General features: G+C 34.4%; 1 protein-coding gene across 5 annotated transcripts in view; it reads right to left on the bottom strand.

Moving 5' to 3' along the window:
* SFMBT2 (Scm like with four mbt domains 2) overlaps positions 1 to 22,639 on the bottom strand; it is a 123,115-nt gene that overhangs the window by 53,637 nt on the left and 46,839 nt on the right. For 3 of the 5 annotated variants that reach the window (XM_072401834.1, XM_072401833.1, XM_072401832.1), the window contains exons 4-5: positions 20,955 to 21,195; positions 12,876 to 12,941 (exon numbers count right to left, since the gene is read on the bottom strand). In XM_072401834.1, coding sequence (XP_072257935.1) covers positions 12,876 to 12,941; positions 20,955 to 21,195 — 307 coding nt within the window. Of the gene's footprint in view, positions 1 to 12,875; positions 12,942 to 20,954; positions 21,196 to 22,639 lie in introns of those variants that run through there. The other 2 variants (XM_072401835.1, XM_072401836.1) reach the window with 2 other exon arrangements.

Genomic DNA, 22,639 nt, shown 5'->3' with positions numbered 1-22,639 from the left:
TGGAACACGGAACCGACACTGGATTAGCACAGCGGGACCAGGTAAGTGGGGATTTTAGTGTAGGCGAAAAAATACGGGCTTAACCAAAAGAGCAAAAATATTTAGTGCGAGAAATTACGGGCTTAGCGGTTAGGGGGTTAATAATATTAATAATAACAATAATAAATTATCTTCTTTTTTTCTCATCATCTCTGCAGCTTTTCTGCTACAGTAATAGAATGAAGAAGTTACAATAGAAGTTGCTCATTCTTTCCACTGTTAATAATGTGATCTTTTACAAACGTGTGAATGTGACTGCCTTGTAGATCCCATTATGACTGCCTATGACATATTCTAATGTTTCCCTGTTTGGCATATAGGACCTGTTCATTTAGAACATATAGGACACATAGAAGACACATATAGGACACAGTTCATGAAAGGCAACCTGGGAGCTCACAGTGAACCTGTGAACCTGTCTATGTTCTCTTACATGAGCAGGTAAAACTTTGATCCCAAAGCAAAAACAAACTGGTTTGAGTTGTAGCTCTACATGTTGAGGAATATGAAAAGCTTTAAGGGCTTTCTGCTAGCTCGCCAAAAATATGAATAAATCCTCCATGAAAATGAATAATGAGGAGGAATGAATCTAGGTTTAGTTTAAGTGGCCGCTGTGGCATGCATGAGGAATTCCCAGGTGTAGTTTTCTTAGTTACTATAAGAAAAAAAATTATAAATGGCATAAACCATGGCTTAAGAACTGAAAATATCATGTTACTCAAGTCCAGTAAAATATCATGCAGAGACAACACTAATAAGTAAAAACAAAAAAAGACATATACATTTTAAAGAAAACTGTATATATATATATATATATATATATATATATAGATAGATAGATATACACACACATACATACATATATATATGTATGTGTGTAATTTTTTACTGCTTTAATAACAATATATAACTATTTTAATAATATAATCTGCCATTCGCTTAAACATTCCCTTGTTGGAATCAGTTACCAATTACTGCTAATGAAATATATGGACCTGGAAGATTCCCACGAGGGAATGTTTAAGGGAATGTCAGATTCCCTGTTTTATAAATAGAGCCTGATATGTACCAGCTCACATCTTTCTATGAATACTATCCAACTACAGAATGATACAGACGCATCATTCTCAGGTTTGATACAAGGATATTTGAAGGACTGTCATCATTTATGCTTCAATTACTTCTCTGTACTACTATATAATTATTGTTATCAAAATTAAAATCACCATCTCTAAATTTAGACTTGTATAACAAGAAACTCCTCAAGTTAAAACACTACCTTTGAAAACACACTTCTTCATTAGTAAAGCAATGGAATCAACAGTTAAAAAGTGTTACAAGCAAAAATGAATGAAAAAACACATTTTCAGCTTTTATTAGGTTAAAACAGAACAATGAATTATGATTACTGATTAGCTGTTATACAGTAGTTGCTGGACTTTGCACACTGCCTCTTGACTTATTAAACAAATAGCTGAACACTGCCCTGTACCATTTCTATATCCTTGAAAATTGCTGGAAAAAAAACATTTTTTAACTTACGAAAAATTGAATTTTGTTTGTGTATGCACAGAAAAGATTAACTATACAATTTATTAAAATGAACCCAAGTACAGGTATTGTGATGAATAAATGGAAAACATGTCCAGTAAGAAAACTTGTAATATGTAATCCATTTGCTTATTGCTATAATTGTGTGGGAGTTAAGCATTTGTAAAGGTTTTGCTACAGAACAAAACTACATTATGGTATCTGATGGCTATGACTATGACATCTTTGTGTTGATGTTTTATTAAGTGTTGATGTTTTATTGATATACCTTGCATGTAATTGCATACTTTAGCCTAATTATTTATTAGGTGCCTCAAGCCTGCATTCTGTATGCACCGGACCAGGTTGTAAAATACTGTTTGGTTGAACTTTAAACTTGGTTGAACTGTAAGTCCTCAAGTCATGCAACTGCTAGCAACCCTCTCGTGTTTTATAAATGTGTTGTCCCTGCTGGGAAGAGAAACCCTCACTATTGGTCCTAATAATCATTGTCTATGATACAGAAAGTGATGTGAGATCTAGAATTGGCAATTGTCTTGGAAAGGTGAGGGGTAAATTACCAGTAGGGACAATATCTGTTCTGGTAACAACTGTCTATGATGAAATGTAACCAAGCTTTGGAGAGATTATCTCTAACTTTCAGTGAGTTACAGACTTAGTGTGAGTTTTATAGAAGAAAAACAGTTCGAGCTTTATGTATAATATATGATTAGGTGAACATTTATATGTTTCATTTCAAATATGCTAGAACTGCAATACTTAGTATATTATATGTCTGCAGTAATTCTACAAGTCTGATTTACTAAAGCCACATTCAAATTGCCCATAAGGTGAGGAGGCTCTGCTCTTCCTTTAGGCACTTAAAACAGGTTGACCTGGCCATCATATTACTTACTTGTCCTTAGCTTGCTAAAGAAATTGCAAATGTAGATTAATAATTTGAAAGGTTCAATGTGATCAGCCACCAGGTTAGGGAAGCCCGTTTGTTAACTTCTTAAAGGTTATGTTACACTAATTTATAAAGCTGTTCCTGGGAAGTTTATCCACTCAATATTCCACATTTTAAAGATGAAAATAAATAGGCAAAATAATCCACTTTTAACAAATTTTAATCTGCAGTTAATTACAGAAAAGTTTATGTCTCATTCTTAGTACTTTAGGTTAAATCTGGGGTCATATGTATTAAACTATTCAATCAGTTTAAATAAAAAATAGTTCAACAACCAAACTACATTTCCACTAAAACAAACACCAAAAACATGATAAGCTATAAAAAGCTGCTTATTACTGAAAATGTAAAAGAGGAACATAATGGTCACTGCAAAATAATACAAAATTTTTAGTATATATATTTATATTTTCCTTTTAGCAAAAAACAAAAAAAGAAAATGACCTCAAATCTTGTCAGATTTTAGGCATTTGTAACATTCTCATCAGGAGTCAATGGTTGGGTTTCAACAGTCAGTGGCGTGCTAGGCATTTAAAAATCCCTATTTCCATAAACTGTAATAACAGTCATTCATATTATTCTTAATAAATACAGTCACTATAAATGCCCCACAACACATAGTTTTGATTACCTGTTACAATATAATTTAAGAAATCCATTCCAGGTTTGCTGGATTACCCAGGTTTACTGATAAAAATGAGTATCCTCTCCAGCCTTGGAGAAATTTAATAAATCAGGGCCACTGTGTCATTGATCACTATGCACTGATGCCTTACAGCAAAAACTGTGCTAACAGTGCACCAGTACATCTTCTGTTCCATCAATCAATATAGGGGGTCTATTTATAAATGTTTTAACCCAAGTTGCAGACCCCGTATTTTCGGGGCAACAAGCCAATCCCCTTTATACTTGAAAGCAAACATGTCCTGACAAGTCTGTTTTGCAAGTGTTGGTGTACAAGCTAAACATCAGCATTTTGCTGTTCAATAAAAGAGCTACACTTTTGGCACAACATTTGCACTTAATATCCACAAAAGATCCACTTTGTGTGCACCAACTACTTTTACAAATCTAGATATGATAAAATTAGTAGTGACGTCATTACTGTGATGTATATAGCCTATAGAGAGAGCAGAGCCCACAACTAGCTGTATGAAGAATACCAGATGAGGAGGGTGGATTCAACACCAGTCCTACTGCACCAGGAGAAAGAAGTAGTAACCAATATTTGTTAAAGGAACTCCAGGGGAAGTTACACTTTATGGAGATTTAAATAAATGTTTATTGGCACAAAACGATAAATAGACATTGGGAAATCCTGAAGGATATTCAGAGTCTCAGAAGAATATTGCCGGACAGACCATGTTTAATTTTCAAAAAGGCTTATATCACTGGTATTAGCATATATGTCTAACTATAGGTTGAGGGAATTTACTACATGTGACCTAGATATATATCTTTAAGATATGAACATTATATATCAAAGATTTCATTACTTGTATTATCACCATCTATAGACTGCAACATCCTTGTTCCTATATTTAAATGGCATGCACAAAAAGTAATTTTGTCAGAACACTCCTACAATATTTTACCAGGAATTTTTAAACATCCACCCTGTATACATTTTAAAAATTGCACATAAAGGTAACCCCAAAACTTTGTTCTGCCCACCCCAATGGCAAGGGGGACAACGATATTCAGAGAGTGTAAAGAATGTAAGAGTTCAAATAGAGTTAAATATTGCCTCCACAGGGCTACCTATTGTTTTTGGTCAGGTCACCATTTCCTATTAGAGTATTTGGGATCCCAGTTTTAAACATTTTCCTAATTGAAGAATGCTTTTTATGGTTTTGGAGGAGTATTCAGAAAAAAAAGATGATTACTGTTAAATGCATGAGTAGGATGTTGTGTCTTGTGAACAGTGACATTCCTTCAAGGGACCTTCCTTACACACAGCGAACAGTGGAGTGGGGTTGTCACCAACAGGGGCACCCGAAGCCACAGACATTATCGTACAAAGTATTACTTATTTGTGACTTAGCTAGTTACCGTTATATTCTATCACATGCCTCTGGATCCTTGTAGATTTACAGTTATTCCCTGATAACAAATGGCTCACCATTCACTATCTGGAAGGACTAATATTTCAGGATATATTGTACAACAGGTGAGTGACTTTTACTACCTGAATACTATTTGGATAGAACATCCATTTCATGTGAAAGATTCACACTGGATTATTGCAAGGACATACCAAAAAAAAAATTCAAATATACCAAAATGGTCTATTTACATAGTCAGGTTAAACATAAAACATATTTAAAAATGTTTTACCCCAAGATTTACCCAAATTGTACATATTTACCATGCTGCATTTAATTAATAATGTGTAAATCAACATTTGCGTATGGTTCATAAATTGTTCTCATTAAGTCCAATGTGAAAAAAATATTTTATTTTCAATTATTAAATATTTAATTTATTGGGTGAAAATATCCAAAAACAGACTCCCAAAATTCAACTACAAATGCATATGCCTTTTGTATTTAGACAATATTTGCTTATCTTGGAAGCCCTTTTACTCTTTTTTTTATTATAACATTTTCAGTGGACTGGTGACCCGCTACAAGACAAGGTGAACTATGAGTTCAATTCCTAGAAAATAATAAATAAACAGTATGGCCTAGATTAGTGTAGGCAACTGCTGTTTTTCCACTCATTTATTACATCTTTTTGCAGTGTTTAATAAAACCACTGTGATTAGGCACAGGTGACTCACAGCTAGAAAGTTGCTATAGGTTACAGCACAAAAATGTTGTGAATTCTTCTTTGAGAATGTCATGACACATATAGTTAAAGCAGTTTCAGATATGAGTCACCGAAACACAACGGGTGTTTTTCCAGCAAACCGGGAGGAAAACATGAAGTCATAACATTTTTTATCTCTGTACTGCATAAAGAAAATAGGAAGTGCAGCCCTCTGAAAGTGGGTTAATAATTTATTTTTAGGTCTTGCCTTTCTTGCAAAATATTGCCATCCTTTTACTGTTAAGCAAAGCCTACAATGACAATTTGTGTTGATTACATATAACAACTGATCACATTACTGAGAAAGTAACGGGAAACTCATACTGTTAGAGTTTCCCATAGAACAAGGGGTAAGAGGGCATATTTCAACAAGGGCACCTGTTCCTGAGACAACCGCCTAAGAAGAAAATTCCTTACACTTTGAGAGATTTCCCTTAACATCCAGTTGCAACTCTATGCCAAGACAATTTCTGCAAGGCAAGCAGTCAGAAAAAACACAAGGATTTAAGCCTCCCATATTCTATTCAAAACTAAAAAAGAACTTTTTTCACTGTAAAAAATATATACCTTAAAACAGGGCATCAGTAAAGTTTGATTAACATGCAATATACAACATGCTTTTAAAATCTCATTAACACAAATTATTAATAATAATTTCAATATTTGCTTCTGGCATTTCCGTGAGTCATGGGTGCTCAGTGGGATCATGCTGGGATTCCTAATGTCCCAATGCAAGCCTTTACTTTCATAGTCCATAGTCATGTCACTAACTCTTTGCCATAGGAGCTCACAATCTCTAGCCCATACCATGGTCATTATCTGATGTCCCTAACATAGGAATTTGGGAGAGAAGGCAATTGACTTGGCAGTATGTTTTGTCCCTCCCTGGTAAATAAAACAAAGATTTCATGGTATCCAATATCATCAAGGTTCCTCTCTTGGTATCACCATGCAATTAGCAGTTAAATGTTAATAGGTATTGACTGAAGCATGCAGTAAATTAGAAACTATAGACTGGTGTTTAGTACCAACTCCCAAAGCTAAATTGATCCAGCTAACTTGGAATGAATCTGGCCCAGGAAGAAAGCAAATTATTTTAGAAATCCATTCCATATTTGCTGGATCACCCAGCTTCACTGATGAAAGTGTATCCTCTCCAGCCTTGGAGAGCTTTAATAAATCAGGCTCACTGTATTAATTAATAAATATGCAATAAAGGTGTGCTCTTTTGCAATAAGAAAAATAAATATATACAATAATTTATTTGATAAAATAATATGCCTACTTAAATAATAACAAAGTCAAGTTGACAGAGCCTCATTTGCTAACAGATAACACAGCTCATTAGTGCAATTATGAAACTGTTTGCCAGCAGCACATTAGGTTTGTTATCATCTTGCTTAACTAGAAATACTTGTTTACATCTGCAGTGAAACTATAGGCATATTTTATTAAAAGACGTGGTCTTTTTGCTTCTAATGATTCTGAGCACATTAATGTAACATTCTTAACCAAAGTGATTTGTACTGTTAACCTTTATTAACTTGAGCAAGATGTCATTTAGCTGTTTGACTGACTACTATAGTATAGAACACCAATAAAAGTCAGATGTTTACAGGGCAGGAAGTTGTTACTAAAGAACATTGATTTTTGCAGCAATAACAATATCATTCATATTATGAGAAGCTAAGACTGTATCAGGAAGACAACACACCCATGCTAATAGCAGCTAGGCAGACATTCGGCTGTTGTGGATATAATGGATTAAGCACAGCTGAAAATCCTGTAAAGCAAGTCATGACAATCATACTTTAGTAACATGTATGCTAATTGTTAAAGAAGAAATATAGTCTGCTATAGCATGCAATTATAATCTGTCTCAACCAACTCCTTATGGCTCATAGTTATCCTACCAGGCCCTTGTCTCAAAGTAATAAATGATAACTCTCCTTATTTCACAGTGCTAAAAGCTGCCAAATTGCATGATTAGGCCATATACTGTTCAGGGGGACACTACACTCACTAAATAAACATTCTCTTCATGGAGGGGGGTATAATCTGTCTATCCTTTTGTTTAAAGGGATTGTGTTCCTGGAAGTAATAATGGTGTGGCAAATCTATAGGAATAGAAGAATAAATCTGACTACAGTTTGGCTTTAAAGAAAAATGTCAGTGCACTCCAATCTGTCTTTATATTTGTCATTATTATTACAATCTGACGTTTTACCAGCAGCTATGTTATTGTTAGAGCCTAACTAAGGAACTATGGAAAATGCATTGTTTAGGTTTAGCCCTTGCATTACAGTAGCTAAAGGTAGGTAGGGTAGGTAAAGGTAAAAGATTGTAAAATGTTTGCCTAGATTAAGATTACATGTGCACCTATATGTTTTAGTGTGGGGTGTTAAATAAATCTTCTTTTAGGGTATCATATTTACAGATGAATATTAATGCAATGAAAATAATGTAAAATGAGAGTAAAACCCTTCAAATATACAAATATGTAATCGAATTGGTTGGATTCAAAAAATTCTTTCTACATCTATCCAGTGCTCTGTTGCCTACCAAACGACTCAAGAGATATAAAAATTCCAATGCTATCCCTGTGATCCTCCTGCAGGTAGGGGTAAATGTATTCCGTAAATATAGAACTTGAATCTCCCTTTCAGCTGCAAGAGCTATCACACAGTAAAACAGCTTTGTATGCAGCATGGTACTGTTATTTTTGTGTCACTGTGACCCTTCGTCAATAATAAATAAAGCAGAACTGTGGTAAGGTGTAGAAGACGGAGCATTTACACCAGGTGAGCACACCATAAACAGACTAATAGTAATGCTAAGAAAACATGAGAGGCTACAGATTGGAAAAAAAGTCATAGAACAATACATTATTCATAGTCTAGCACTCTGGTAAAAATGCACAAAAAGAATATAAGCAATATGGGTTTATATGCAAGTTAACCAAGCTTGTTTTTTTTCGATTCTATTCTTTTTCCACAATCCAGCATTTATTAAATGAACTTTATATGTTACTATGTGTTGTTAGATATATTCCTTTAGAATTTTTTTATGAGGGAAATTTATCCAAAACAAGCTCCTATTGATCCTGTTATTTCTGTAATGATTTCTCTGGTAAATAAACACGTTTACAATCTATAAAAAAACAACTATACAAGAACTATACCAACCTTTTAACATTGATTAGCAAATGTATACTCATTTATTTAGCACAGTGCAATTGAAGTGTCTTACATAAACTCTAAGAAAGAGTATAGAATATGCAGGCACATATCAAATTTTGTGTGAACAAACATTTACAGTATATAGTTTTAAAGTGTCAGCACATGTCTCTTGTGAAGTGTAGGCATGAAATATGAAAAGGGGCTAAATTGTTTTCTAGTATCCATTATATGTGCATACTCATTGCTCACTCGCAATTGTAGACTCCCATAGATAACATGCACTTCTAAGATTGCCAGAGGTACTTTCCTTGTTATAAGTATGTATGCAGAAAGCCTTCTGATCTTTTATTGAACAATTTAGAAATCCCAGGAGACAACAAAGAGAAAGAAAAAAGTGCAGCTTGCACATTCCTAGTGCATCTACCTTACAAAGCAGCAACAATAGGAATTTGGATTAGCCAAAGGATGGTAACCTCCACTTTTAGCACTGTCATTTATTATGGCTAGTATACATTATTCCTGTGTATACTTTGTATGTCTTATTTTTAATGCTTCTGTCAAAAAAGAATGTAAAGAAATAATAACAAAAAGAGAATGAATAATAATAACAATGACCTGATTGATTAAAGAACCTAGGTTCACTGATGAAAGTGTATCTTCTCCAGTCTTGGGGAGCTTTAATCAATCAGGCCAATGAGTTACCATCAGCAGCCAGTGAAAGTGTCTGTTGGTTTATACTTGAAGATCCTTTAAAGGATAATAATAAATAATTATTTTCTATAAGAATGAGTTTAGAGCTCTGTCATTAGATAAGGTTAGGTAAATTATAGGGGTAAATATTTCTTGTGGATGTAGGAAATAAAATATAATAAAAGCTGTTATCTACATCTCAGTAAAAGCTATAATAACTATTTGTGTGTTATAATTACGTTACTCGCCAAAGCTTTTTGTATTAAGTCTGTTTAAACAATAAAAAATATGACATAAATGTTGTTATTGTAAATCAGGTACATTAATATCACCATGGCAAGTCCACCACAACTTCTTTTACCATGAGTGTGGCAAAGACTGTAAACCTAATAACATAAATAACAGCAATATACAATTATTAAAGAATCAAAAACAAATCTAATGTAAGAGTTTAATGCAAGGGCATATTTACATGCAATTCAAGCTATTTACCACAGTCATGTATACAGATCCTAATTTTAGAATTTTTAGTTTTTAAATACTAAACCTATTTTTAGCCAGGTAAATATGCAATGTAGCATATATTGTTTCTTATTTTTCTACTCCCAGCCAGAAGGTGAAGCTCTAGGCCCCTTTAAAACATTTACCAAGCTATTACTAACTGCTATTCATGTTGCAGTTAGCAAACTTTGAAGCAGTTGTATAGATAGATGGTGCCATGGTTAAAATAGCCAGAGTCAATAGCTTATGCTCAAACTACAAACATAGCTATATGAATCAGAAGAGTGACCCCCTAAACTGTATCTATAAGTGTGCAATGTACAGTTCCATACATATGTTCAATTGGTGAGAGTGAAATCTAATAGTTTGTGTTATTTTCTTTTGATAGTCAAAGCCACACTTAAAAAATTAGGAAATATTATTGTTTCTTTGAAAGAAAATTTAACCATATTAACTACAGTAAATGCGTGGGTGAGCCTAGCCAAAAAAAAAAAAAATTAATACAAAGCACTTGTGAAAAAATAGTGAGATATGATTACTAGCATTAAAAGACCAAATAACTACATAAAGGTCAACATAATTGTTGCCTGCTTTGTTACAGCTGTACATAATTCACAAAATTAACCCAAACTTAAGTATTGTATACCATATTTTTAGCACTACAACTACTAAGATTTATTTCTGGAAATGGCAATACAACCAGGAAATAAACCAAACATTAGTCTTGGGAAACATATAAAAATGTCAAGTTTTTCTAAGGATTACCATATATACTAAATGGGTGGACGTGATCCAAATAATTGCCAAGATAAAAGAAAAATAATCCAGTTCCTCTTTTAGCCTGTAGACATAAAGGCAATTTGCACAATAAAAACAGTATTAAAGACTTAGAGGTGTGAATGGGTGGGTGCTGTATATAGTATCAAGTTAATCCAGTTAAGTTATATTGTTGAAAATCTGAAATGTTAAGCTAAGTGACAATATATCTAGCAGACTGAGGATCACCACCCAATGCCTAAATTTAAAGGAGTCATTTTCCCTGTGAACTTGCAAAATGTAATGTAATCATGGTCAGCATTATGATGTCCATCTTCAATAGAATAAACATATTATATTATACTTAGCAGGTAAATGTTTATTTGTTCATTTTTGTAGATGTATAGCAAAATGAAATAAAGCAAAGAACATATGTGTATGTTCTATATGTGTAATTACAATGTAGAAAAGGACTGAATTCAGATGAATGCCTATTTCATCTGCCTAGAAATGACATTTATGTTAAACAAAGGTACCCAAGGTAATGTATAAAACTAAAAAGTGGCATGAGGTCACTTGAAAGTAGATGGACACTAGATAATGTTCATTTGCAGTGAGGAAGTAATGAAATAACTATATTGTTGGCATTCACAGCCGACATTATAGCCTGCATGTACAATTTAAATGTCTATCAATCCAACTATTCATAGTTCACAACGCAACATCTCCCATGGGAAAAAGGGAAGAAGAAGATGTTCTTAAATCCTATCCTAGGGTGACTAAATTGATTCTGGATGGATACATAATGGTGAGTATGTGTGGGAAAATAATAATGGTAAAAAATCCAGGAAAAGGACTGGTTAACTGCAGTACAAAACATTTTTGCTTCTGAGTTTCCGAAATATGTACACAACCCATTCTGGCTATTCCATATTGAAACTTCTGCAATAGTAATTTGATGAATATTGAAGAAAATATTCAAGATAAGAAAATTGATATTAAGAATATTGACAAAAAATGGTGAATATGACTTGCAGTTTATAAAGCTTACACTAAAATTGTTGTTTATGCAAAAGTGAAATACTGAAGTGAAGGACATAATTCATATAAAGCAGAATTAAACCTAATTATTAAAACAATGCGAGTAGGCAGGTAATGCTATATGTTTTCTGTAATAAAACAAACTTACCCACCTGCATGTGCAGATCAGTGAATGTTCCCAATATAGTTGGCTGCCAGGAATGATTGAACTCCTCTGCGTGTGGGCACGAGTTACATCAATCCAGAATGGTTACTTAAGATAGATGAAGATCCATGGAATAGGATCAGCTGACAATGCCGACCACAGAGCAAATGGATGTGCGTTTAATTGAAAAAAACAAACAAACGGGAGGGTAGACAGAGCTTGTCCCTTCTGCAGTTAAGTATCTGCCAGCTCACAATTTTTTACATTTAGGTTTAGTTCTTCTTTTCAAACAAGTGAGAATTTCTATTATTTCACAGATGCACATAAACCTAGTTATAGTTTAGGTTTTATTTCCTGTGTCTGTTCTACTACTCTATAGTGAAAATACATGTACAGTGTACTTTATGCACTAAGAGCACATTTGACAGAATAATACATTATCTGGATAGTGCCAAGAATTATTGCTGGAGAAATGAGTTATCCGCACTACACTCTGCCTTGCAGAAGGTTACTAGTCATTCTATTCAACTATTCAACTAGCAAAGGATCTATGAGTAATGACTTCATGGTCATACAAACCACTAAGTGACACTTCCCAATCAAATAAAAACATTACAATATGTTTATTCTAGGCTAGCCAAGAGTATAGTATTTTTTTTTTGGGGGGGGGGGGGGTATTGTATAGGAAGGGTTGTCAAGTATTTATTGTGGTCAAAGTTTATTCACCCTATATGTCCTGACCATCAGGGGGTTTTAAATATGTCTTATGTTATCTAATAAATTAATAGATCATTTGCATACACTTTAACATTCAATGGGGAATGCAGTTAAGAAACGCTTAATTATTTCTTTTGTGTGTGTTAAAAATGTTTTTATAAGCTTATACACAGACTATTTACACATACAACCTGGTCTAGACAAAAAGAAGTTAGATACAGAAATTACCATTTAGGGGTTATAAATGTAGTGAAAAAAACTTTTATTTTAGAATGCTGAAGTTTTACTAACAAATTAATCTTATATAGCTAAGGTTAATTCCATATTATTAACTAAGATATGTTTTGGTATTACTTTGGCCAAATATTTACAAAATTGTGTCAATGTTAAACAAAACTATTGTCCAATCATCATTATGTTCAATGATCTTTCTGAGACTATTACAGATCTACATTTCTGAATGTTAGTTAAGGAGCTCCTCCATGAATGTACTCACCAGATGATGTGTCATTTGAAAGGTTGAAGTGCTGCTGGCGCTGGAACACAATTGCACCTAATGTTGCTAAAAAGAGAAAATTCCACATTTGAAAGCCAAGTATTCATACGGTGTAAGTAATGGCAGAAGACACCAAAACCTCTTTGCAAGCAATGGCATAATCTGTTGCAATCTTTCAAAGTAATATGGCATTTTATTCGTTTAGAGCTATAAGCGTACCTAGTGTATATAGAGATAAAGGTCATGTATGATGCTGTACACAAAGCATATGAGACATCTATAATTGTCCGGAAAAAAAAATGTTTAAGACGCACTAATGTTCTTCTATGCCTGCACTAGTTTTAGTTAAAAAGCTTAAAAATTTACAACCCCCTTATTATGTTCTAATAGAACATGTGCACCCAGAAATGCTTTTACACAGTGGTCCCCAACCTTTTCGAGCTAGTAGCTTAATGAATCTATAGACTCCAGGCCACGCATGCGCGATCCGGAGTCCAATGTCACTTAAAGGGGAGGGAACCTCCCCCTGAGTGTCATCATAATGCCAGAACCCACCCACTCCCCCATTGCAGGTCTGAACCTGTGATGGGAGAGTGGGCGGGTTGTGTCCAGAAACATGCTCACTGCCCTGAGCCTGCGATCCGTATGGGAGACATGGACCACGGCTCTGGCCGGTGCTTTCTCCTGACCCCACCGGGGGGGGGGGGGGGGCATTGGTCAAGGCCGCAGACCACCTGTCAGACGGCGGGGATGGGGACCCCTGCTTTACCAGAATGAGACAGCGCATTTCAAATACTTTACATTCAATCTCCTCACTTTCTACATTGTTGTCCTCGAACAAGTATACATTTTAGGAATCTTGATTTCAATAGCATTTTTAGGCAATGAAAGCCTTGAATTTCCTATATTACAGTTGATCATTAAAGAGCAAACTCAGGTACGCAAGAAAATATTTATCAACAAATACTACTTAGGAAACAATGAAACTACACCAGCTCTATTCAATGAGATAACTCTCCTGTCTTCTACATTAGCAGGCGTCAATTGGGATCAACAGGGTCAGGGGATGTCGAAAGTGTAAAGTAGGTATTGGGAGGATGAGTATACCAGTCGACTTTTGGAGAGAAGCTTATGGTGATTTTGGGAAAGATAGCAGAGTGTAAGTGGATAATTTGGATAAAGACACTGCCCCTGATTCATCAAGCAGAATCGGATTATCGGTCGCGCATTTGTATTCGCGATCCGGAATCGTACGCGATCGCGCTATTCAGCAACTGAAAAAGGCGATCGATGGCCGCGCGTACTTTCGAGCTTCCAGCGAGCGCGGATTTTATTGATGAATCAGGGGCACTGCATCTTGGGGCTCCATGGTCAAAACTGAACTACCCCAATATTTCAACACCCGTATTACCCACAAATTATTATTAATAACTATACTCTTTTAAACAGAGTGACCCTGGACACTACAGCACTAACCACATAGCATCCATGGCTTGCGTAATTTTGTGCATGTGTTTTTTATGAATGTCTCATAAAACATCCAGACCTGACCCATGAGCTGATTAAATCTGACATTTTGGTCAGTATCTTAGGTTTGTAGTACAACTCTAGTCAAAACCTTTTTAGTCCTGGCTAGAGTCGAAAAGGGCTAAAACTGTCAGGATTTTTCAGATGAGATCTGCAACTGAATTGGGATTGTACATTTTTATTTTTTTATCATCATAATGCAAGTAAAACTCACTCTGAAAGTAAAAAAAAAAACACCAGTAAAATCACTTAGGTACAGCACGGTCTATAGAACCTCAGTTTCTTTTAACATGGTAAGTAGAACTAAGGTGTGGGACATTGGATCTCTTAAACCAAGAGTGGTGGCTTAAGGTTACCCTTTTGCTAGTATGAAGGTTACAAGGAGAATATTGAGAAAAATAGAATGTATTAAGTACAGGTTAAAATTAATTAGATGTAAATCCAACACATTTTGAGGTGTTCAAGGAGTCCCATTTAATCAGGGCTTGGTACTATAATAAGAAAATTGAAAGAATCCTTAGGGGTAATTAGTATGATTGTCCCAGATGTTAGGCTTATTAGGGTTAGCCTTAATAGTTCAGAATCAAAGCCTAATGAAGGGACATTTAACCCCCAAAATGCATTGAATTTTTATGATACAGGTAGCACAGCTTGCTCTAGAAGTTAATGAATGTCTAGGCTCCATAGGCTTGCTGTTTTTTGCTTTGTTTGTGATTAGCTCACAGTGAACATATACAGTAACTGACACCACGTTGCCTAATAATATGTTGAGACAAACATCTGTCCTAATTGCATTTAATTAAAATAATGTACCTGTTCCAACTTACATACAAATTCAACTTAAGAACAGACCTACAGTACTATCTCTTAGATTTAGACTTAGATTTTTTCCCCTTAATGCCACTAAGACAAAAAGTTTTGCTAATCGAGTACATACGGGGAAAAAAAAAAATAAAAAAAAATTTCATTGTTTCACTTTAAACTCCCAAAAAAAGCCAAACAAAATAGGACTTGGAACTACTAGGACTCTACTACAACTACACCTGAGAAACAGCAAGTACAACAATTCCAAGCAAAATAATAAAAACACATTTTAGCAGGCAAAACACAGATCATATGGTGGGTATAGGGACCTGTTTACTTGTTAACTAAACAATGTTCAAAAACCTATTAATAAGGTATAGCTGTATGCACATCAATTAACAAACCACATGTAAGAAAAACTCCTTTTTTTAAAATGTGCACATGCCTGGATAGTTAACTGTATTTACCATGGAAAGTCAACTACAACTTTTATTAGTGAGCAATCTCAGCCCTAAAACCCAAAAAGTGCACAGGGCTGCAAGCTGAATAAAGTAATGTCATCTTGCTTACAAAATACACCCATAGGACAACAGTGTTGGCTGAAACACAACCAGGCATATTAAAGACCTTTTAATGTGATACATTATTTCATTTGAGGTGGTGTAACGCCCATTTACATATTATTTTATTTAGATCAATGCGTCCTGAGATTCAATTAGGTATATGTTGGAATCTGCAATAAAAAGAAAATAATCATATTTTGTTAGCAATATAAGCAGGATATGTGCCAACAATTCTTCCTATCTTGGCTCCCTTGCCCAGATGTAAAAAGAGACAATGTAGGTCATCCATATTACAAGGCTTTATCCTGAAGGCGGCAGTTATTGAGCTGCCACTGGTAAAATATGTGAAAAAGGTACATCTTTTAATAACATGCTATCACAAACACCTGCATGGCAGCCTCCAGATATGTGACATTAATACTCAGGTTTATACCACCTGATGGGAAATAAAAGCCTACGGGTTTGTAAAAACTAACAACTTGCTTTGCTTGTGACATTTCCGAGCACGATGAGTCCTTCTAAGATTCCTAAATTTAAAAAGTATAACATTTTACTTTTTTGCAGAATAAGTATAAAGAATTTTTGGCTGGCAAACAGAGTAGGGTTTCTTAAATTGGAAGCTTGCATAAAAAAATAAAATATGTGCTAACAGGTCTCTTTAAAATAGTTAGGATTATGATAAGGAAATCCTACAATGGGTCTTTAAAAGGGACCTATAGTATTATAATCCACATGTTAAAGCAGGACAAAATTGTTTTATTACAAACATTTTTGTAAATCCATATACAAATCAGCTTTACAATATACAGGCTGTTATTGTTCTTCCCTAATAAATCCCAATTTCTGATTGAGGGAAGAACATCCTATTTCCAGTACATACTTTAATTTCTCCATTATTCAAAATTTCATTTTTTGTGTGAAATGAAACCACTTTTTAACACAGAGAAGCACTACATAATAAATAAGTTTATATACTAAGCTACCTGCTTTTCAATATTAACGCATTCTATACTGTTACACTGCCATAATAAGCACATTTTAAAAACATATGATTCATGGCACAGATCTACACAAGGTCCATATCAAATACTGAGCCATAATCCAAACTCTATTCCTCTGCTTCAGATCTTTCAATGTTTTCAAATCTAATGTTTTCATTCACTAAACCACAGCACTCTCTGACCGGCTTTACACCAAGAAACAATGTCAAGCCTTTTGAAGTCAAAATTAATTGTACTTGAAGTGAGGCACAGCAAGGTCACTTGTGCTGGGATCACATTCTAATACTGTATAAAGACTTGGTGAAAACCACAAATCTAATAATGGCCTTTTCAGAATTCAGAAACATGTTGTTGTGAAGGTATATATCATATTGCCCAAGGGTTGTAACTAGAGTCTTTTATAACACAGACATTTCTTCTACCAAGAGAAATTCAGTCTAGTATGTAGCGACAGTAAACAATTGGCCTTCCCATAATCACTTCATCTGCCACTGACCGCAACCTTATTTCCAAGTTAACATAAAATCTCTGTGACTCACTACCAATTACACAATTATTTCTATATGACTAGCAGATGACCACACAACCTACGTGCTTCTGTATAAAAGTGAACATTCCAGGGAACATATTAAGGCCTATTTTCATCGGCTTTTTGTATAAAGCTGATGGTAAAAGAGTAAATACTAAATGACACAAATCAACAGGAACATTGATTTGATTATATTATTACTTAGCTGGGTTCTCTTTTAACAAAAAAACAAATTTTGTATTACTTTGAATTAATATGTTGTTATTTGTTTATGTACTCATGAAATACACATTTATATGCTTTTCGTTTAGTTCCCAACAGAGTGAAATTCCAAAGAAATACTGCAGTTATAGAAAAAAAATGTTTATAGACCTAAAGATATATAAAGAGATGAGGTGATATATACACAAACAGATAATAAAAGGATTCTGTAAAGCTTAATAATTAGAATCGTGTATTAGATATTTGCTAGTAAAATGTTTCAATCTAGATTTTACTTGTTAGTTATTTCCATGCATTTTTGATCATTGTTTTGAAACCCCCTATAATATGCACTTTGTGTGCTCTATCACATGTAGTAAAACAGTGTGTACTGGAAAAACTTACAGTGTTATCTATAGAAACCATTCCATGTACCTAGGGTATGTAAGGAAAAATATGGCCTTTTGATTCTTTCAGGTCCCTTCTAGACTTTCAGTTAGCTATTTCCAATTACCTCTCTTCAAATACTATGCTGTCAACAGCAGCATTTAACAACCACTTTGTCGTGCTGTTGAGTGCTGATGCAGTTGAGATTTGATTAAACCCCCAGAAGAGGAATAGCATAAAAATGTGCAGCAAAAGTGACTTGCCACTTCTGGGAACTGCACCACAATCTATTGCAACTGCAGCCGTGTGCAAAAAAAAAATGCAAAAATGGCTTCAGTTGAACGGGAGTGGATGGGAGCATTGCTGAGCCTGCAACAGAATGCTGAGGTCTGAAAAGTCTGGATCACTAGTGTATTTGGATACTGGCATTCATTAAACTATATTTATATTTACAGAAACCAGTAAATGTATATTTACTTTTTTTAAACAAAAATAAAATCATATTTCTGTAATCATAATTAGCACATTTTCATATGAAAATAGAGATTTCATTGGTAAAATAAATGATTGCCTTTAGTAATATAAGTAGATGCTGCAGCTGTTTACCGCACTGGAAAGACAAACTGTTTAAAATGTTTACATTTCAAAAAATATATTTCTAGTTGTATAAGAACCAAATCATCCTCATTTGAAATTATGCGGCTAGCATGGCAGATCACTGCCTGTAGCCAACAATCAACAGCTTCAGCTGCTTTCTTTTTCTTCAATCTATCTTTAGCAAAGTCAATCCTCTGAGGCTCAACACTGCACATGAAATCACTTTTCAAGAACACGACAGGGTGGCTTCCACGTTCTCTATGAACTGCTCTTCCCTCAGGCAGCAAAGCAATAACTATCTTCTAGCACAGCAATCAGTGGGAGGCTTGGCTCGCCTGGCATTCCCGCACCCTGTTCACTAAGACTTCAGACAGAAAAAGACAAATTCTGTATATTAAATCTTCTACGTGTTAGCTAAGACAAAGTAAATGAAAGTCAAGATTTTTTTTTTTTATAATTAATAAAAAACTTTAAACAGTCATTGCATTTGGTTTGAGTCTGTGGAATCTTGCTGCCAAACAAGTATTGGTACCATCTTTATTTTTTTATTACAATGATAAACAATTGCCAACAACATTTCCACAAGGATGTGAAAGGTGGCTTTAGTAATTTTCAGAGATTATGAATTTCTCTTTAAGGTTTTTGCATAAAGCAGTAAATTTGATTTACTCGAGTTTTTCCTCCATGTACATAAGTTTCCAATCATAGTGATTGATTATCCACCAGAAAAAAATTGCTGAATGTCAAAATCGCTGCTTTATAGATTTATAGATTATAGGTTTATTGGTGTTTTAAGATCAAAACAAATATTATACGGTCTATCAGTAATATTTACATATGTCGGTGTATATTTGCTTTTTACCGGTCATATGTATTATCTGTGTATCAATAAATTTGTATGTTGTTTACCAGTCGTATGTACTATCTGCGTATCAATAAATTTGTATGTTGTTAAAAATAAACAGAAAAGGGTATTGCTTGCTAAGACTATGTTACCACCACATAGTTGTCAATAGATGCCTGGAGGTAGTAACAAGCAGTAACTTTTAGGCTGTTTCAAGAGTTTGCAAACACTTGTGCAGCCATTTGCTTGAGGTTGAAAGCAGTGTATTTTTTTTCAAACTCCTTAGAAAAATATGTAATTCTCTTAAACCTTAGAGTGGTTAACTGCTTTTGGACCCTGCATGTAGCAATTCTACCATAAGTAAACACCTGAAAATGGGATGGCTAAATCCGGTAACCACAACAGTACCACTTGCAAAAAACCATTGCCCTTTGCCTAGGATATGTGTGTCACTGTAGCATTAGAGGCAGTGACCCTTGCCATTAATCTATGGCTAAAATGTTCTACAATAGTCAGTAGTGTCTACAACATGTTCTAGGTTCAGAAACTTTTATGGTATGGCCATTGATTGGTGTTACCCACAATCTGTCATGGCCGTGCCCACTTTTTTTGTGCTCCATACACTTCCACGTTCATTAGTGTCCCAAGGTACCCCAGATCTTCTGGCATCCTCCAACCCCCCCCCGCAATATAGTTATAAAAATTTCATTTATGATATTCAGGCAGTGCTATTATTCTCCTGTCAATACAAGTAACTACATCAGCAGAATTTACTAGGCAGATCATTGAAAGCCAAAATAACTTAAAGCACCACCTAGAACAGCCCTAATGCTTTGCAGTAGCTTGCAGAGAAACATTTATAGAATACTTATATTATATTAAAAACTATTTATTTAAAAAAAAAATATATAAAAAAACTATTAAAAAAATCACTATGAGTTACATATTCAAAACTATTTGTCACATCATTATAGATATATATTGCAAACAAGAGTGTTGGGGAAGTACATTTGTGTTTTTAAGTATTTGGAAGTGAATAATAGGAAGGCAATAAACAGTTAAATGAATAAATACCATGACCTGCTTGTGGCTTTAATCTCTATATCTAAAGCTGCAAAAACATAAACATTTTTTAGCTTTCACATGTCATAACGATACTGTAAATCTGGGGAATTCATCCCCTCAAAACCACAGTGAGGTATTAGTCATCTGAATCATTCTTGTACTATAGTTATGACTAAAAGTGTAGTCCAACCCAGTAATTCTGTTAGAATTTTTAGAGGAGTCATCAGCTAGCAAAATAACCCTAACTGAGCAATACACTGCACTATGTACTGCCAGTCTACATTTACATGTCAGATGGGATTTGGTGTGGATTTGCTGTACACATAAAATATGAGGCATAGTTATAGAAAAGTGAATCTGATATTAACCAATGTAATTGGGGGATATTTTAGGTGTTTTATGTGTTGTTTTTAATAACAGTAATTGATTCACCAACAGGGAGTGTTTAGTGAAATTTGAACTCACTGCTTTAAAAATAGACTACTTAACAAAACAGAAAATAATGAATCTGTATGAAGAAACAATATAGTATAGAAAATGAATGTCAGTGGTTGATCTTACCATCTGGAGGCATCAAGACTTTACTATTTTGCGTACACCAACCAACAGGGTGTAGATCTGCAGTCATGACATCACACCAGAAGTCTGCCCTGCGGTCTTCTCCATAGCCACAATATCTCAGCAGAAGTAACTGTCCACATGTGGTAATGATAGTTGCTACCCAGTACGTATCTGGATTATTCTTATTGGCCACTTCCAGTTTCATTCCTGGTTGGAAGCTGCTCTGAAGACTGATTTCTACCTAATAAAGCATAGAGAAGTATATGTACTGAAATATAGCTACATACAGTATTTACATTTTCAGTAAAACCTGTAACTATGTGGCAGTAGTGTGCAGCTAAAACCACATCAGTGTGCTCCTCCTCCAATTAAAAGAATAGGGTGGGTTTTGTATCAGACTGTCTTTTTAAAGCCTGTATGATACCAAGGTCTACGTTATTAAAATTAGAAAAACTAATAAATCAATGTAATTGATTATATTGAAATTAAAATACAATGGATTAACTAAATATACCTCCCCCTATGTCCTAGTCATGAATGACATCAACTGCAGTTACTGCCTTGCTTCATGTTTGTTCTTGCTGCATTCCAAAGTAACAATCTTTGAGAGAAGGACCTAAAAACAACATCTTGCATTCAATATAAATATGTGAATCCCCACTATATTTTTTTGTTATTGTTTTGTTTCTGTTTTTGTCTCTTTGTTTATCAATTATTGTTTCTTTTATGTGAAATTGATAAGTTGTTGAATTTATTTATTCAGAACAATGTATATGAAATTGTAAAGCCTACCCATTGTAAATGTTTAGTAATATGAATTACCATTGAAATTTTAGATCTCCTAAGTGGACTTAGATTCCACGAAACGCGTAGAGTAATTGGATTACCTCACTTCCAGAGGGAGATCTATAGTGTTGCAAACAATGTTTTTACCCTTGTATTTTTTGTGAAAGCATTTTAAATGTGACTAAGAATAAAGATATTTTTTTTACAAATGTTTAAACAATATCTGAAGCAGTTGTTGATTTTGGCCTTTGAAGTCCCACTATTTGGGTAATTCATCTAAAGTTGCTTATATTAAGGTTCTATATTGACTATATATTAGGCAATTTTGTGCCAAGTTCTATCATTTGTAACCAGCTTTTAATCACAACAAATGACAATCTATATTAGTCTTTCTCAACCTTTTTACCCTAGGGAACTCTTAAAACAAATCAAATCTCCGGGCCCCCCTGATAAAAACTAATTCACCAGATGTCAGTGAAAAACAGCCCTTACTTTGGTGACCAGTGAAAAGAATGCCATTCTTAGTGATGACCTTAGTGCTAAAGAAGGTTTACTGGTGACGTGCCACTTGCTCTGCCAAGTAGTCCTGCCCCAAAACAATACAGAAATCATCAAACAGGAAGTCAAATATGGCTCAAAATCCACTAGCAACCTCTAAAGGAACCCTAGTGTTTCTTGAAACCCTGGTTGAGTTCCTGGGATCAGTTCCAGGAAACCTACCACCAATTGTGTTAGTAATATCATTTAAAAAGAAACTGGGGGTGCTATGTTGTATGCTTTTCTTCATTTAATATATTAAAAAGCTGGTTCAAAGTAGTTAACACTGTATTATAATAATTATTAATAATTATATTATTAGAGTGTAGTAAACATGTTTACAGAAACACTCTGTTTGTTAG

Source organism: Pyxicephalus adspersus, chromosome 2, assembly GCF_032062135.1.
Source record: "Pyxicephalus adspersus chromosome 2, UCB_Pads_2.0, whole genome shotgun sequence".
NCBI lineage: Eukaryota > Metazoa > Chordata > Amphibia > Anura > Pyxicephalidae > Pyxicephalus > Pyxicephalus adspersus.
Note: the sequence above shows the minus strand (reverse complement) of the source record. Positions and strands in the feature narration are given on the sequence as shown.